Raw genomic sequence first — 19,548 nt, 5'->3', positions numbered from 1 at the left:
TCCTGCTCGGCTTGACTGTGTAGCTATGAAAAACACAGCTACATTAATTTATCCTATTCTGTTACATTAACATATGATATGTTAAATTTATCAAACAATGAATCCGATGTAAATATTGCTGGTAACAAAGCAAGTTTAGATCAGTCACTATGCGCATCTTTTGCGCAGTGATGATTGTCCATAATAGACTCAATTATTTAATCCTATTGGTCAACATGACACGTCGTTAAGGAAGTAGGCGCAGTCATTCAGCAGTCGGGAAAATGAAAGCGCACAGGTGCAATGCTTATATGCTGGCGTTCGTTCTTTGTGGATTAGTATACGTGTTTGTTACAGCAGACGTACAAGAAACAAATCAGGTGAAAGATGCCGAGGGCCAAACCCATGCCGTGGAAGAGGAGAGGCAATGGGAGGCTACCGAGGTCGAAACGAATCTATCGTTAACAGATACTCCAAGTGACAACGAAGCTGACCATGTTCAAACCTGTGACAGTCCTCCACCACCTCCCGCAAAAGACGAAATCCAAGAGGCCGCGGAAGAGGTGAGGCGGGACTCCCTCGAAACGAACATAGTAGATGTTCCAAGCGACAAAGTTGACCATGTCTCCGACACCAAGAAAACCCTAGACGACCCTCCACCACCGCCCGAAAAAGACCGGTTTCAGGAAGAGTTGGTGATCAGACCATTGCATTCTGGGGATACTTACGCCAGCTTCCAGTTCCGAACCTTGTGGGATACGGACTTCTTCCGAGGAAATAAAGGTAAAGAGTTTGATTTGAAATTATATTTGGGTCAATCACATAATGTTCTAGTCATCTATCTAGTAGCCACACTGGGACACTAGCCATCAGTGCATCTTCAGTCAAGGTCCTGTAGTGTAGACCCTCAGTGCAGGCTTTTGTTCCAGTACAGCACTAAACATATTTGATTCAACCAACCAATCAATGGCTTGAGGAGTTGAATAGTTGAACAAGGTGTTAGTGCTGGTAGGCTATGTTGACTGTTGCTTAGTCTGACTAATCAGACTTGTAATACACAATTCATTGATTATATACAGTCAAACTAATGCCTGCAAAATTGTGTAAATGTTCCTTACAAGCCAGAATGTTGAATAAAATTACGTTTTAAACTTACTCTATTGGTTGTCTGTGCTATTTGTCCTTCAGCTGCTCGAAAATTGATACAAAAATATCCACAGGAAATTGTTTACCTGACTTTTTAGTTAGCTATTGCAACCAGCATGCCATGACAATGGTATATTCTGAATCAGGGTAGGACGGAGAACAATCAACACTTTAAAAAAAACATTTTTGTGATTTTTATTTTTGAAATGTTAAATTCCTATTTCAATTTTAAAAAATTAAAAAATATGTGGATTGTTCTCTGTCCTCCCCTGGTTCAGAATATACCATGTTCATTGTCATGGCATGCTTGTTTCAATAGGTTCTCTCGTTAATAGCTAACTAAAGTTGGGTAAACAATACTTTCCTGTGTATATTTTTCTATCAATTTTCGAGCAGCAGAAGAACAAATAGCACAGACAACCGGTAGAGTAAGTTGAAATGTAATTTTATTAAACATTCTGGCTTGTAAGGAATATTTATACAATTTTGCAGGCATTAGTTCCAGGCTGTATATACCAATTAATTGTCTATTGCGAGCTGATTAATCAGAGTAACTTGCTGTGCATTCACTGTCATCAGTATTTAGGCCCCATGCCTAATTTGCCCGACAGTTATGTCCAAGTCAACATACTAGTGTTATACTACCAACTCTTCCCGAAGTCTCTGGGCCAGGTGATTTCGAAGTTCTCTGTGAGTGAGCTCCACATCTCCTTCACTCAGGGCTACTGGAGGACCATGCAGTGGGGCCAGCCTTTCCTACCGTCGCCCCCTGGTGCCGAACTGTGGGAATGGTGTCAGGACACTGTAACTGAGTGAGTGTGTATATTCTGTATATTTAGCCACACATTTTCACTTTCCTTACTGTTGAAGATAACATAGCAGCTATATATCTGTCATCATGGTTGGTAGTCAAATATATCCATACGTATGTGTGGCGCTAGTCTCACCCATTTTGTAGTGACAGCCTGCACCACTTTCATTTGGCCTATTTAGTCTTTGACCAGGAATGTGTCACAACATTTCACAGCCATGTCTTTTTGTCACTGGTGGCAGATACTGCCATTTTACCCATCGCCATTTCTCCCAAACTATATTAGCATTGAAATTCTATTGAATGATGTCATTTCGTCCATTGTCTTGTAGTGTGGACATTGCCTGGAAGGAGCTGACCAACGTCCTCTCAGGGATCGTCTGTGCCTCGCTGAATTTCATTGACTCCACCAACACGGTGCAGCCCAGTGCCTCCTTCAAGCCTCTAGGCGTGGGCAATGGTAAGTGTTAATGGAATATGTTTTAATAAATTATTAGAATATTACACTGTGAAACATAACTCTGAAACCATATGATTGTATGGAATTGATTAGAATCATTAGGTTATTTTAATGCTGTGTTTGGTTTTAGTCAGTAGAATTATATATCCGGGAGTGTAGTTCTTAGTCAGAATTAATGTTTTGGTGACAATATGTCTAGTATCTTGATAACAGACTGTCTGAGCAAGATTTGGTGCCGAGCAAGATTCGGTGGCGTCCTTGGCTGGGGGCACCGAGAACTTCCCAGGGTCTCTCCCTATCTTGAGGGAGGGCGGGAAGAAGCTATTCTCACGGACTCCCCTAATCTCTGTCGGCTGGGTAGCAGGACAGTGTGGGCTTATGATACCTAATGTTTTGTGTGGAAGTATGTGTGTCACTATAAAATGAAGGTCTTTGTACTGTGCACACCAGAACGTTCCCGTGAATAAACATTTGACTATTGTGGACTGGGCCTCTGTCTGTTTTCATTCCAACCAGTATCTTACAAATCCCGGTCACAGACTGAGTAATTTAAATGAATTGGTTTATGATCATTGAGAACCTAATTCTCGTGACAGTAAGCACCCAAGTCTCTACAATAGCTAGCTTGCCTCTGAACAGAGATCAGGCTTGTATTCATAAGGGATCAAATGGAAGAAAACAATCTGAAATGGGCAGGTATCATCTGTAATTATCTAATAAGAAACACTTTTCTATGGTATGCCTTATTGAACAAGACCACGGGCCAACCAATGCTTTGCATATGCACTCAAAGGAATCATGACACAGTTCTGGAATTAGATAGTTTCACATCTTTAATAATACAGTACTATACCGTGTTGATGTGTAATTCTCCATAATGCTAAGTGTTGTGATGTGACATAAAGTGTGTTGATGTGGACCTGTGTGTCATGCACCTGTATGTGTGTCCTGTATACGTCCTCTGCTATACAGTAACGGACCAGCGCTTTCTCCGCTAATGCTGTGTTGCCACGGGAGATCGTTTGTACTGAGAATCTGACGCCGTGGAAGAAACTCCTTCCCTGCGGCGCCAAGGTACCAGTCCGTCTTATGTTGGATGGTCTTATGAATGTCACATTTACCAAAAGCGTAGGATTGTAGTATACTAAATCTAAAAAAGGGTGCGGAGGCTTCCTTCTTCATGTTCATTCGGCACTAAACAGGGGAGGAAAAAAAACAGACTAAAAGAGGGAAGGACTACCTGGACTTGTTCTAAAATGGCCATTCTCTTATTTATTTTGCACGTCGTGCCCTACTAAACCCTGATTTGTGGTTAGGTGATTATTTTAAAACCATTAGCATGTAGTGTTATCCTTTTATTGGAATGGACTTAAAGTCTGTGTGCGTGTACGTTCATGCGTGTGTGGGGATTAACCATGTTCTTCATGTTGCCCATCTCCTTTCTCTAGACTGGTCTGGCAGTCCTAATGAACTCTGAGAAAGTCTTCCACAGCAGCTTCTACTCCCAGGCTCTACACATCACACCTGTGTGTCAGGTGAGGTGTATGTATATACAGTCTTCAGATGTATGTATCATTCTCTCTACTATTATTCTGACATTTAACATTCTTAAAATAAAGTGTTGATCCTAACTGACCTAAGACATACCATTTTTACTAGGATTAAATGTCAGGAATTGTGAAAAACTGAGTTTAAATGTATTTAAACTTCTGACTTCAACTGTATATTATAGCTACATAGTTATGAGGAATACTATAACCTTTTATCATGTGGTCAGCCATATCAAAGAAAAGTAACCTTTTATTTGTGTTGGCTTTCTAAAGTAATCCTGTAGAAAATACCAAGCCACTGATTTCACTTTCCATCCTACTTGTAATCCCGTTCGAAAAACCTGTCACTGTTGATTAGTCCGAGCCTTTATATGACACTCTGCTACTGTTGTTTCAGGACTGGCAGTGCAAGTCCACAGCATGGGAGCTGAGACGGACACTGAACGTGGTGTTTGACCTGCACTCCTCTGGCCAGGGCAAACGAGGTGAGAGAGGCCTCTCCTCATTCAGTATTATACCCCTTTCACATACTGAGCTGAGCCAAGCTGTACTGCGCTGGCCTGGTTATGCCTCCACCATATAGTTGCTGGAAACGTGGACATGAATGGAAAATATCTGAGCCAGTACAGTGTACGTCGACTTGATAGTGTGAAAAGGACATAACAAAACATATTAACGCAACATGTAAAGTGTTGGTTTCATGAGCTGAAATAAAAGATCCCGGACATTTTATTTCTCTAAAATGTTATGCACAAATTTGTTTACATCACTGTTAGTGAGCATTTATTCTTTGCCAAGATAATCCAGCCACCTGACAGGTGTGGCATATCAAGAAGCTGACTAAACAGCATGATCATTGCACAGGTGCACCTTGTGCTGAGGACAATAAAAGGCCACTCTAAAATGTGCAGTTTTGTCACACAAGACAATCCCATAGATGTTTTGAGGGAGTGTGCAATTGGCATGCTGACTGCAAGAATGTCCACCAGAGCTGTTGCCAGAGAACTGAATGTTCATTTCTTTACCATTCTTTACCATAAGCCACCTCCAAAGTTGATTTAGAGAATTTGGCAGTACGTCCAACTGGCCTCACAACTGCAGACCACATGTAACCACACCAGCCCAGGACCTCCACATCTGGCTTCTTCACCTGCTGGATCGTCTGAGACCAACCACCCGGAGAGCTGATGAAACTGGGTTTGCATAACCAAAGGATTTCTTCACAAACTGTCAGACACCGTCTCAGGGAAGCTCATCTGCTTGCTCATCGTCCTCACCAGGGTCTTGAGCTGACTGCAGTTTGCCGTTGTAACTTGACTTCAGTGGGAAAATGCTCACCTTCGATGGACACTGGCACGGTTGAGATGTCTACTCTTTACAGATGAATCCCAGTTTCAAATGGCAGACAGCGTGTACCGCGTCGTGTGGGCGAGAGATTTGCTGATGTCAACGTTGTGAACAAAGTGCCCTGTGGTGGTGGTCGGGTTATGGTGTGGGCAGGCATAAGCTACGGACAACGAACACAATTGCATTTTATTGATGGCAATTTGAATGCACAGAGATACCGTGACGTGATCCTGAGGCCCATTGTCGTGCCATCACCTCACGTTTCAGCATGATAATGCATCGCCCCATTGTAACGTTTGTCCTGTTCTTCTGACGAGGAGTAAGAGAGGTCAGACCAATGTGCAGCGTGGTAAGTGTCCATAACGATACTTTATTTACATGAACACTAAACTACAAAATAACAATGTGAAATACAGAAACAAACAAAACAATCCCGTGTGGCACAAACACTGACACGGAAAATAATCACCCACAACTCAAAAGTGAAACCAGGCTACCTAAGTATGGTTCTCAATCAGGGATAACGATTGACAGCTGCCTCTGATTGAGAACCATACTAGGCCAAACACAGAAATCCCAAAACATAGAAAAAGGAACATAGACAACCCACCCAACTCACGCCCTGACCATACTAAAACAAAGACATACAGTGCCTTGTGAAAGTATTCGGCCCCCTTGAACTTTGCGACCTTTTGTCACATTTCAGGCTTCAAACATAAAGATATAAAACTGTATTTTTTTGTGAAGAATCAACAACAAGTGGGACACAATCATGAAGTGGAACGACATTTATTGGATATTTCAAACTTTTTTAACAAATCAAAAACTTAAAAATTATTCAGCCCCCTTAAGTTAATACTTTGTAGCGCCACCTTTTGCTGCGATTACAGCTGTAAGTCGCTTGGGGTATGTCTCTATCAGTTTTGCACATCGAGAGACTGACATTTTTTCCCATTCCTCCATGCAAAACAGCTCGAGCTCAGTGAGGTTGGATGGAGAGCATTTGTGAACAGCAGTTTTCAGTTCTTTCCACAGATTCTCGATTGGATTCAGGTCTGGACTTTGACTTGGCCATTCTAACACCTGGATATGTTTATTTTTGAACCATTCCATTGTAGATTTTGCTTTATGTTTTGGATCATTGTCTTGTTGGAAGACAAATCTCCGTCCCAGTCTCAGGTCTTTTGCAGACTCCATCAGGGTTTCTTCCAGAATGGTCCTGTATTTGGCTCCATCCATCTTCCCATCAATTTTAACCATCTTCCCTGTCCCTGCTGAAGAAAAGCAGGCCCAAACCATGATGCTGCCACCACCATGTTTGACAGTGGGGATGGTGTGTTCAGGGTGATGTGCTGTGTTGCTTTTACGCCAAACATAACGTTTTGCATTGTTGCCAAAAAGTTCAATTTTGGTTTCATCTGACCAGAGCACCTTCTTCCACATGTTTGGTGTGTCTCCCAGGTGGCTTGTGGCAAACTTTAAACGACACTTTTTATGGATATCTTTAAGAAATGGCTTTCTTCTTGCCACTCTTCCATAAAGGCCAGATTTGTGCAATATACGACTGATTGTTGTCCTATGGACAGAGTCTCCCACCTCAGCTGTAGATCTCTGCAGTTCATCCAGAGTGATCATGGGCCTCTTGGCTGCATCTCTGATCAGTCTTCTCCTTGTATGAGCTGAAAGTTTAGAGGGACGGCCAGGTCTTGGTAGATTTGCAGTGGTCTGATACTCCTTCCATTTCAATATTATCGCTTGCACAGTGCTCCTTGGGATGTTTAAAGCTTGGGAAATATTTTTGTATCCAAATCCGGCTTTAAACTTCTTCACAACAGTATCTCGGACCTGCCTGGTGTGTTCCTTGTTCTTCATGATGTCTCTGCGCTTTTAACGGACCTCTGAGACTATCACAGTGCAGGTGCATTTATACGGAGACTTGATTACACACAGGTGGATTGTATTTATCATCATTAGTCATTTAGGTCAACATTGGATCATTCAGAGATCCTCACTGAACTTCTGTAGAGAGTTTGCTGCACTGAAAGTAAAGGGGCTGAATAATTTTGCACGCCCAATTTTTCCGTTTTTGATTTGTCAAAAAAGTTTGAAATATCCAATAAATGTCGTTCCACTTCATGATTGTGTCCCACTTTTTGTTGATTCTTCACAAAAAAAATACAGTTTTATATCTTTTGTTTGAAGCCTGAAATGTGGCAAAAGGTCGCAAAGTTCAAGGGGGCCGAATACTTTCGCAAGGCACTGTAACAACAGAACTAAGGTCAGAACGTGACACCCATGTCGCAAGGCTCTATGCACAATTCGCGGAAGCTGAAAATGTCTGTTCTTCCATGGCCTGCATACTCACCAGACATGTCACCCATTTGAGCATGTTTGGGATGCTCTGGATTGACGTGTAGGACAGGGTGTTCCAGTTCCCGCCAATATCCAGCAACTTCACACAGCCATTGAAGAGGAGTGGGACAAAATTCCACAGACCACAATCAACTCTATGTGAAGGAGATGTCTCGCTGCATGAGGCAAAAAGGTTGTCACGCCAGATACAGACTGATTTTCTGATCCACACACCTACCTTTTTTTTGAGTATCTGTGACCAACAGATGCATATCTGTATTCCCAGTCAATAGGCCCTAATCCATAGATTAGGGCCTATTGCATCTATTTCAATTGACAGATTTTCTTATATGAACTTTAACTCAGTAACATTCTTGTTTGTTGTTGTTCAGTGTAGTATCACCACACTATTGCTAAAACATGCTGGTATTGCCAAGATGTACAGTATCTTCTGCTCTGACACTGCTTCATGTAGGTGCATTTGCATGCTAGCTATATTTTGCACAGTGAAAATGGCACATTTTTCAAATTACATTTATTTTAAGTGAATTTCATGAAGGAGATAATGAACATAACTTTTCATGTAAAAGTCATTTCTTTCTACTGTGGTGTACAGACATTGCCCTTCTAAGCTCCATGAAAAAGACTGGTCACTGCATTTAGAAACATACAAAATGGAGGACATGAACATGATGTGTTGGGTTACTGGGTGTTTCCACAGAGTGGTCCCTGTTCAAGATGTTCTCTCGTACCCTGACTGAAGCCTGCCCCCTGGCCTCCTCCAGTAAAGTGTACGTGGACGTCACAGACAACCCTCAGGTAAGTAACCTTACGTGACTAATGTTACATGACCGCATACTTTACACAACTAACTTTACATTACCTCAAACTTTATATGAATCCAAATTCTATTTAGTTAGCAGACAGTCTTACTCAAAATGACTTAGTTACTTCATACAGTCAAGGAACAGAGCATGAATTTTGAGTTTCAAAAGCAAATTCTTTTGAAGTAAGAAGAAAAGTCAGCAGTCAGCACCAATAATACGTACCAAAGTTCAAACAACTATCAACACTCCATGGTCTTCCTATTGAAATGAGCCTTTCTCAGACTGACCTCTTTGTGCATGCCAAGCTTTAGTCCAATCACTGACATACCTGCTACAATGGTGCATCGCGAAAGTAGTTGGCTGAGCATCACGTGTGCGCCTGCCTGTTGTTGCGTTGTTTATACTAAATCACCAGTCAACACTACTTGTATAGAGTAGTGCAATAGGGGCTGGCTCTCAAGCTGTAGGGTTCAAACAAATTCTCCAGCTTGTTGTCACCTACAAGGGATCAGAGATCTGGAGTGAGGTTCACGTCAGGGTGGGCAACTACGTCAGATTCGATGTAACACGGAAGACTACAAAGACAGGCCAATACCATCATTAGTTAGGCTTTTAAGCAGACCCTAGATGGGGGGGTAGTTGTTCAAATTAAAATAATTTTAATCACGTTCATGTTTTTCTGTAAACTGAACTGTAATTCAGTTTTCCTTATTGTAAACTGCCAACGAGCGACATTGTGCTACATGTATTTGTGGAATGAAAACCTATTTATCTCTATCATTCCTATGGTAGTTAAGCAGGAATAGATTGTTGTTGTTTTTCCCCTTAAAAGGGGGAGCAGTTTGAATTGAGTCCAGCCACACCCCTGTTGAGCCAGGCTGTGGTGCTGGGGGATCGGAGAACCTACTCGGTCTATGACCTCACCAACCAGGCAACGTTCGGACAGATGCGCTCCCTCAACATGCTGCTGCGCTAGAGAGCAGCCGAGAGTGGTGAGTGAGTGACACCGGACACGACTCCATATGTGGGCTGTGTTTCATTCCAGAAAAGATGTTCACTTCCCGTACACAAGTGGAATAAGAAACATCTCTATTCCTCTTGTGTATTTATTTTAATTTAAAAAACTGCTCAATCCAATTACAATGCTGGTACTAAGAAACAGCATGTTAATATGTTGTTGGCAATAGTATAATTTGCAGTTACTACGAAGTATGATCATGTAATGTACGTGTTACAGAAAAGGGAAGATTTTCTGATATGAAGGAATTTTGATGTAGGGCCATATAGAAATTATATATATATATATATATATATATATATATAGACCAAATAGAAATTCTATTTGTATTATTGACCATATGAACGCTCCCTCCTTTCCTGCCACCAGGAGATATGCTGCGCCCTCTACTTCACGGAGAGCGCTACGTGGCGGGCTACGGGCTGCCGACGGGGGAGATCCACACCCTGGTGTACAATCACCACACATACCGGGCCTTCCCTGTGCTCCTGCTGGACACCGTGCCCTGGTACCTGCGCCTCTACATTCACACGCTCACCACACCAGCAAGTGTCGTGACAACAAACCCAGTGAGTACTGCTGCTGCTCACCTGCTGACACTGTTTCACCTATGCCTGGGTCTTGTTCATTAGGCACCAAACCTGAAGAAATCGGACTAAAACTGGGAGGGACTACCTGGCCAAGTCTAATATGAAACGATGGTTTTCGTTTTCTGTTGCAACACATTTTCTGTTGGGTCCCGTACTGAACATGACCCCGGTTCCTTTTTGATCAACTAACTTTTAGATTTGTGCACTTTGAAGAAGTAGGGCCTAATGTTGATATGAATTTCAGCTACCTATTGATAGCTCTTGAGGGAAAGGCCTATCTGCCCACATGGGGAGAACATGCTTCAGTATCATAAATGTCTAACTAATAGATACGCACACTACATGTTAATGTTTTTAATTGTATCTTCTGTGTGTAATGTCTTTATTTTTAAGCCTTGATACAATTGAGACATGGGCAAGACAAACATTTAAGTGTCTTTGAACAGGGTATGGTAGTAGGTGCCAGGCGCACCGGTTTGTGTCAAGAACTGCAACTCTGCTGGGATTTTCACGCTCAACAGTTTTCCGTGTGTATCAAGAATGGTCCACCACCCAAAGGACATCCAGCCAACTTGACACAACTGTGGGAAGCATCCCTGTGAAATGCTTTCGACACCCTGTAGAGTTCATCCCCTGACGAATTCAGGCTGTTCTGCAGGGTGCAACTTAACATTAGGAACACCTTCATGATATTTTGTGTATATTCTTACTTACTTGCTTGTCTTTCCTGGTTGTGCAAATAAATATATGTTTCCTCTCTTCTTCTCTACCTAGTTTACATCCAATACCAGCCGTCCAAAGACCGCCTTCAGCCCCACCTGCTGGAGATGTTGGTCCAGCTGCCTCCTAACTCTGTGACCGAGGTCACCGTGCAGTTTGAGAGGGCACTCCTGAAGTGGACGGAGTACACCCCCGACCCCAACCACGGCTTCTACGTCGGGTATAACTTTGACTTTATAGAAGTCTACAGAAACAGAAGATATGCATTTCTCTATGCTACGGGTCAAAATTGTCTAAAGAAATGCCAATTGTAATGGGAACTTGGACAGTTAATGTACTCTTTGTCGTAACTTTGAAGTGTTGTTTGTCTGTAATTGCTGTCATAGCGTTTAGATTTGTGCTTCAGAACTGGGTTCAAATACAATTAGGAATCTTTCAAATTCGTTTAGCAATTTTCAGTTTTTCCGCTATTGGTTCCGTTGTCCCAAGCAAGCTCAATCAAGCCCAGCTAGTATGAAGTTATTTAAAATATTTGTCTTGACTTTGATTCTGAATGAAGATGGGGCCTTGGCTAAAATTGAGATACCACTTGCTTGTAGTCTGCAGATATTCAAGTTTCCAGTAGCAGATATTTGATGAAATGTTGTCCCTCGCTTCAGGTCTTCTGTTATCAGCGCTCTCGTGCCCAGTGTTGTCGCCATGGATACCCCCAGGAACGCCCGCTTTTCAGCAGCTTTTAAGTCATAAGGCTGTTTATTTTCTTTTAAGTACAGGTTGAACACTTAGCAGTTGTCTTAAGTGTTTTAGTTTATCACCTGATGTAATGCAATTTTTAAGGAAATTAGGCCAAATAAATCTTCTTTTGGAAGTAGTGTATCATTCCTCAATTCCATTGATTTTGAATGGAATTGACCTCCAACCCTCATAGGTTATTATAATTCATTTCTGTCTACCCAGTTTCCCGTGTAAAGAGGAGTCCAGTTACTTCATGCGGGTCTACACGGAGCCTCTGCTGGTGAACCTGCCCACTCCTGATTTCAGCATGCCCTACAACGTCATCTGCCTCACCTGCACCGTGATGGCCGTGGGTTACGGCTCCCTCTACAACCTCCTGACCCACACCTTCCAGGTGGAGGAGCCCGGGCCTGGCCAAACGGCTAGCCAAAATCATCCGCAGGCTCAGGTGTGTGCCACTGCTGTGATGGGCCAGAATGCTATCATGCTAAAGCTAACAACATTATCAAGCACATTTTTGCGGTGGGGCAATGAGGTCAGTGATTACACCACTTGGGAAACGTGAAGGTAAGTTTCAGTGAGATGCTACTTTAAACATGGGAAGCTTCTGCAATAAACTAAACTCTCAGTTCTGTTTTGTGGAGGACATGAGTCTTTATGAAGTGTCATGGATTCGATGGACGCTTAAGGCATTTTCTCACCATGAGGAGCAGAAAGGGTGGCGTTTCTTCAGTGCACTACTACTGCTGGTGTAGTTGAACAGAGAATAAGGGGGGGAAAGTTGGCTGCCAGACGCGGCAGCAGCAAGCTGTGATATATCTGTAACTGGAAAAAGTAATGAGCCATTGCTCTAGAAAGATCTGATGCACCTCTTCAATCTAAACAGAAATAATATTTGTACTTTAAGTTGATGTTGAAAAGTTAAGTGCACTGACTTACAGAACTTTCATAACCAGTTAGTTGGATTTCTGTAAACGTTTCGTTAATTGCTCACAGAACCATTCAACATGGTTGTACTTGAAGAAAACCCAACCATCTCTACAAGAAACGGCCATTGATTTGACCAGATTTGTCTTAGCTTTGTCTGTGTTTCTTATTGACGTTTTTGTGTTCTAAAAATGGTGGAAACTTTGGTAAGCCTTTCTAGCACAGATACCCACCACTCAAATGTAAGAAGTTTGCCATGCATTGTTTAAGAACTGATTTACCAAGACAAATATATTTTACTTTTTAAGACTGCTCATTTTTTTGTGTACTAAAACTGCTGTTGATTCTTCACATTTTACCAAACAGCATGAGAATGTTTGAAGATATGGGGTAACCTGGGCTATTTGTCTTTTTAATAAAATTGGCAACTGTCCAAACATTTATTTTAAAAAAATCAAGTCCTACGGTTTCAAAAGAAGAAATACATGGAGGCTTGTGGAGAACATAGAAAAAAGGATTGCACACTTGAAGAATGATGTGGACTCTCTCATCCCAGTCCAAAACAGGACTGATAGAGAACTCCTGGAGGATAGATGAACACTTGGCCGCTGAGCATGGATTGGATCAACTGTACCGTAATCCAGTTTAGGAGTCTTCACGACATAACAGCTGATATAATTCTATGATGAGCCATACAGTATGGACCTATTCAGGCAGATGTAAATTTAAAAATGTATTTTACCTTTATTTAACTAGGCAAGTCAGTTAAGAACAAATGGTTATTTTCAATGACAACCCACTTGTTCCTAGGCTAACTGGGGCAGAACAACATATTTTCATAACCAGGGCAGAACAACATATTTTCATAACCAGGGCAGAACAACAGATTTTCATAACCAGGGCAGAACAACATATTTTCATAACCAGGGCAGAACAACATATTTTCATAACCAGGGCAGAACAACATATTTTCATAACCAGGGCAGAACAACAGATTTTTACCATGTCAGCTCGGGATGCGATCTTGCAACCTTTTGGCTTCTAGTCCAACACTCTAACCACTAGGCTACCTGCCGCCATTACAGAACATTTCAGATAGAAATGTATCATGAACAGATATCATGGTCTACTTTATCAGATAAAATGGAACAGACACTTTCCCTAGTCTAGTTTAATACACCCAGTTCACTTTCTGTATCCCATCTCACTTGCCTCAGCTGTGGAAGTGTGTATGTGAAGGGGAGGGAGCGGATGATTATTTTCTCTAAAAACAAGCTTGGCCTCACTCCTGCCAAGTTCCAACAGAACACAGACACACAGAGGTCTCTTTCTTTGCAAGTCAGCAATTTCCTCTCGCACGTGTTTGGCACTAGAGTGGGGGGAAAAAAGCCCTCAGCATTCCAAATAAAAAGCCTTGTTTATACCTGCCGCTAACAGGCGTGCTGTATCCTGATCTTCTCCACATTCAGATTGTGCCCACATTTTCAGACATCTGTCTGCACGTGGTATTAAAATGTGTCTCCTATCTGTCCAAGGTGTACGCATTGTGACCAGATTTCCTGGTCTATCCCTCTATGCAAATGATTTGACTGATATTCTTTCAATATGTTTATTTAAATGTACATATTGATGCCACAAGTCTATTGTGCCACCTGTAAATGATAGAGGGCAGGATAATGATGATTTAAATGGTTTCACTGACCAGAGCCGTCTACAAATGCGTGCCTGACTACCTCCGGTGGTGGGCAGGATCAGGACAAAGGATGCATGTTAGAACCAGGTATAAACAGGGCTAATGAGGGTCATGTCCGGTTTAATAGCTCTGCTGAACTCAGTCCATTTAGACAGGGAAGTGGGTATACACTGGCAGGGAACACAGAAACGTTGTGCAGAGTTGGGGGAGGTGTAGTAACACTAGAAACCTAAGTGCTCCAGACAAATCCCTGACCTGGTGGAAAGACGGAACGTGTACATACTTGAGCAATTTTCATTCTTAGTGTGTTCCATCATCTGTCGTTGTAGCTCAGTACCGGCATAAAAAGGCACCCTGGAAACTAGATTTCCACCAACAAGGTAATACATGTACTGGAATGTATATAAAGGCTGCACATACCGCTTTATTGATTGGAATACAAACAAGTACAACCCCCCCCCCCCCCCCCCCCCTCTAAAAAAAAAACAAGCATTCCTCTTCTTGAAGGAGAACTCTTCTTTTTTTTATTGAAATGATTTGAGGAGTCTATGAGTGTTGTCACTTCTCTCCAGACCCAAACCTTGCTGTCCTATGAGCAGGGCTCACTGCAGGCGTGGCCACAGGTTGTCCGGCAACACTTCTGTTCCTCGGGGCACTGGCCGTCATGGTAACAGTACTCAGCACACATGGGGGTCCCCTTAGGCAGGGCACAGCGACCAGGTTTCACTAAGGCAACAGAAAAAATGTGTTTCATTATAAAGTAGCAACATACTGTAGGTTTATGGTAGCAACAGCCTACAATGACTATTCCCATTAAAGTTGTACAATTAAAATGACTTGGAATCTTTCTTATTCTATAGCTGGAATGCTCAGGGTCATATATATATATATATAGACTCTATGTGCCTGCATGGCTCTTTGAAATGTTCTTAATTGAGTGTCTCAGCTCTAAAGAGAGTGTATGTGAAATATATTGATCTATGTGTATGTACATTACAAGATCCAGCTTTCTTGTTTCCAGAATAATGCAGCAAAAATGAATGTGTGTATCTGTCACTCTGGGACCATATCATACCTGTGTAAGGTGCAATGCACTCATGCCCACATCCATTGTGGCAGCATTTTTCATCATTGGGGCAGTCACTGTCATTGGAACAGAACTCGGCACACATCCCTGAACCCCATCGTCTGCGAGGGCACACTCCTGGCTTTGCTTTGGAAACACAATTTGCAGAGCAGACGTGTCAGGGAACCCAACTTACCATGAAGAGACATGAACCACTTTCTGAAAATCTGTCATATTTGTGACTAGATATTAGGTCCCCATCATCAATGTTTCCCTCAGGCCTATGTTCCCTCAAGCCTATGTTCTCTCAGCCCTATGTTCCCTCAGTAATCACTGAGGTTACAAAAAAAGATGATTATTTCAGCATCTACACAAATAGTTAAGTAATAATAGTTAAGGGTATATGGGACCTATTGAATATGTGCAATCACTGTGACCTTGACCTTTTGTCAATATTACAGACACATTTTATTTTCTAAGATAGATTATTATTCATATTTGTTTTGCATCTACTTAAGTAAAAATACATGTAATGCCTTATCGGAGAAGTTCTATGCAAGGTACAAACACATGCATCTTTAACTGTTATTGATGGTTCTTATTCATTCATGCAACATTGGAGCAACTCACCAAAAGACCATCAAGGATGTGAAAGATATACACAATGTAAAATATTTGTTTTCAGTTTTTCCTCATCTGAACCACGGGTACATTCCTTGCTCCTCCAAAAATAATAGATATTGAGAGATTTTGAAAAAAGGTTACTCCTCTCATTTGGGTTTAGAAGATAGAAAGAACTGAGGGGATTTCGGGCTGAGGGAACATAGGGCTGAGAGAACATAGGGCTGAGGAAACATAGGGCTGAGGAAACATAGGGCTGAGAGAACATAGGGCTGAAGGAACATAGGAGGGAGGGAACATAGGGCTGAAGGAACATAGAGCTGAGGGAACATAGGGCTGAAGGAACTTGGGGCTGAGAGAACATAGGGCTGAGGAAACAGAGCTGAGGGAACATAGGGCTGAGGGAACATAGGGCTGAGAGAACATAGGGCTGAGAGAACATAGAGCTGAGGGAACATAGGGCTGAAGGAACATAGGGCGGAGGGAACATAGGGCTGAGAGAACATAGGGCTGAAGGAACATAGGGCAGAGGGAACATAGGGCTGAAGGAACATAGGGCTGAGGGAACATAGAGCTGAGGGAACATAGGGCTGAAGGAACTTAGGGCTGAGAGGACATAGGGCTGTGGGAATTGAAGGAACAAAGGGCTGTAGGAACAGACATGGTCCCATACCAACCATTAGTTTGTGCGATTAACGGGGGCTGTGTTTGAGAGACAAGGGCAGATCCTGAAAACGGTTCTTCTCACAAAAACATCTGTAAACTACGAACGGTTTGAGCTACAAACTATTATGAACCCCACTATAAAAAACTGAGACGCTCATGAACACGCACTGTTTTCCTCTACGAAGCTCACAAGCCACACAAGAGTCCATAGAAAGCAAAGGTTCTTCTACATAAAAGATCATAGGACACCCCCGAACATATGTCTATAATACTGTAATAAGCTCACATTGTTGCTGTCACAAACTCCAAACTCCACACAGTTGTCACTGACTAGTTGGACATGAATTTCTCACTAAGCAAAACATTTCTGTAAAAAAAATGTTTTTATCAGGTTATTGTTTGGTGGACCTCATTTTCTGTTGTTGACATTAGTCAATGATACTCATGATACTCATGATACTCAAGGCAACAAATGTGTCATTCTTTTTCATTACATTTCTACTAATACTTTCATTGTACTGAAAATAAAATTGTAAAACACTTAATTGTGAGGCTAAATATGAAGGCTGTACATATAGATCAATGAAAGTAGTGAAAAAACAGATTTTTGCTAGGTATCCCTGGGCCTGATGAGGTTAATAAGCTAGTCAGGTTCTTCTTACTGAAGGCAGGTGGGACACACACTGCGCCGCAGTCAAATACGCAGCATTTGTCATCTCCAGGACAGTCCTCATCGCAAAAGCATCCCTTTTGTGATGGCACCACGTTCAGAAGCCGCGGGCACTGACCTGCCTTTGGGAGGATTGGCACTGTGAGAGAGCAGGAGGAATCGTTGGAGTGAACTTGGGCGGCCTCAAATCAAGTTAATTAAGGTGTAATTACAAAGTAGGCTACTCTAGCAACATTACGGCAATGGATTACAAAAACAGAAGCTTTTTCGTTCATTTTCGGTACCTGCACATTCAGTGTAGGCTATGCGTAAAATGGCCAAGTGTAAGGCTGGATTGTTTCAACCAGCAAATTTAAATCATAATGGCTGGCTCGTGTTTTTAGTGAGTAAAACAACACAATAAGATGCAAAATAGCCTATACACAATTAGGCCTATATAGGCTAGTCACTTGTGTCTCACATCACAAAGGTAGGCCTACATGTCAAATGGCTACTTAAAATAACTAATCAAATTGCCTTACTTTGTTTCATGAAAAATAGTGACAAATAATGCAAAGTAATTTTAACAACTCACCTGTAGAATTGCCTCCAGTTTCTGCAGCAGAGATTATTTTCAAATCAAATGCCAACAGAACAATAACCAAAGCACAAAGCGCTGACGAATTCATTTCCATGCTGACTTCAAGACTGTACTTGGAGCAAATAGTCTAAATAGATTTCATAGAAGAGAGACCTGGACCGCGTTCAGTATGAAAAAACGTTGGGCATCGTTCAATTAAACGGAAACAGGGCAGTTCTGAACGACCAGTTGAAAAACGCGGAGGGGTTGGGTTGTTGTTTCAGGCCAGGGTTGGAGAACGCTCTCAGCATAACTAATAAAAATATATATGAACGCCAGCAAGGCCGCTGCCCTTTAAATACTTAACTCATTGCTTCATGCCACCACACCTTATTAAATCTCAGTGAGTGACACCCGCCACACCCACCAAATGGAGCAAACATACGTCAAAGTCTGTTCAAGAACGTTTTGGGGAAACGTGTCGTTCAGTACAAACCGTCACGCAACGTAGCAAACGTTTATTCGAACTGAACATACCCCAAAGGAGAGCCCAACGCATGGGGAACAATAGACCTGCAGGGTCCCTATGTCCCTCATTTTACATTCCGAGTTCGGATCAAACACTTGCTTAGGTCACATCTAATAACAATTATTAAAGAGACAATATGGAACTTTTTACGTGGGTTGCTCTTGATCCAAATGGACAGGAACGTTGCCCAGAAATTAGAACAGATATTCATAATTGGACAAAAAAAGGGAACACCACCCTAAACCCATCAGCAAAAGCAAATATTGTTAGCCTAAAACTAAGGATTTGTATGGTTTTGGATAGGAAATTGATGAATATTACATGAACCATACAGCCAACATTTACATGGGTGTCAGGTAGCTTAAGGGCTAGAGTGTTTGGCCAGTAACAGAAAGGTTGTGAGATCAAATCTACAAGGTGAAAAATCTGTCAAAGTGCTCTTGAGCAAGGCCCTTAACCTTAATTGCTTCCGGCTTGCTGTTGATAATAGCAGACCCTGGCTGTGACACCACTCTCTGAAGGTGTATCAGGGAAAGTTATGATATGCAAAAAACACATTCCCATTCACACATGCATATTAAAACACACTTGAACATGTGCGAAATAGGACAAATATAAGCACCACCAAATTGTTATTAACATTCAAGCTGAAATTTGCTATATACAATGAAACTGTAATAAAAAATACACTAACTGAACCTCAAATGAGATGGTAATTCAATGACTGAAAGGATTTCTGTTGGACTGCTGGTGACATCCCATAATGCATAATGATTCATAAATGAAATGTTTCAAATCAAATCCAATTGCATTTGTCTCATGAGCCAAATATATTTTGAGAATGACATGAATATTAATTTTCACAAGGTCTGCTGCCTCAGTTTGTATGATGGCAATTTGCATATACTCCAGAATGTTATGTATAGTGATCAGATGAATTGCAATTAATTGCAAAGTCCCTCTTTGCCAAGAAAATTAACTGAATCACTCAAAAACATTTCCACTGCATTTTAGCCCTGCCACAAAAGGATCAGCTGACATAATGTCAGTGATTCTCTCGTTAACACAGGTGCAAGTTTTGACGAGGACAAGGCTGGAGATCACTCTGTCATGCTGATTGAGTTTGAATAACAGACTGGAAGCTTCAAAAGGAGGGTGGTGCTTGGAATCATTGTTCTTCCTCTGTCAAACATGGTTAACTGCAAGGAAACACATGCCGTCATCATTGCTTTGCACAAAAAGGGCTTCACAGGCAAGGATATTGCTGCCAGTAAGATTGCAC

At 41.9% G+C, this 19,548-nt stretch overlaps 1 protein-coding gene and 1 pseudogene across 3 annotated transcripts; one reads left to right on the top strand and one right to left on the bottom strand.

Annotated features, from left to right (window-relative positions):
• Positions 1–263: 263 nt before the first annotated feature.
• Positions 264–12,769, top strand: LOC110531189 (GPI-anchor transamidase component PIGT-like; annotated as a pseudogene). The gene is made up of 11 exons (XR_016483556.1): positions 264–762; positions 1,760–1,937; positions 2,269–2,396; positions 3,369–3,470; positions 3,845–3,931; positions 4,344–4,431; positions 8,367–8,464; positions 9,305–9,464; positions 9,860–10,059; positions 10,855–11,020; positions 11,758–12,769. The product of XR_016483556.1 is annotated as a GPI-anchor transamidase component PIGT-like (transcript).
• Positions 12,770–13,185: 416 nt separating this feature from the next.
• On the bottom strand, positions 13,186–18,066 carry LOC110532227 (WAP four-disulfide core domain protein 18). Of its 2 annotated transcripts, XM_036988155.2 has the most exons (4): positions 17,753–18,066; positions 17,171–17,317; positions 15,231–15,368; positions 14,657–14,881 (listed from the first exon to the last, which is right to left on the bottom strand). In XM_036988155.2, exons 1-4 carry the CDS (start codon positions 17,850–17,852, stop codon positions 14,745–14,747), a joined length of 522 nt encoding a protein of 173 aa, XP_036844050.2. In that variant the 5' UTR covers positions 17,853–18,066; the 3' UTR covers positions 14,657–14,744. The 2 variants fall into 2 exon arrangements, with proteins under 2 accessions (XP_036844051.2, XP_036844050.2); XM_036988156.2 differs by lacking the exon at positions 17,171–17,317 and having other exon boundaries at positions 13,186–14,881; positions 17,753–17,885.
• Between the last annotated feature and the right edge of the window lie 1,482 nt (positions 18,067–19,548).

The sequence above is a fragment of the Oncorhynchus mykiss genome, chromosome 9 (genome assembly GCF_057628025.1).
Source record: "Oncorhynchus mykiss isolate SJ-2025 chromosome 9, ASM5762802v1, whole genome shotgun sequence".
Classification (NCBI taxonomy): Eukaryota; Metazoa; Chordata; class Actinopteri; order Salmoniformes; family Salmonidae; genus Oncorhynchus; species Oncorhynchus mykiss.
The sequence above is the reverse complement of the archived record's forward strand: the minus strand, read 5'-3'. Positions and strand labels throughout refer to the sequence as shown.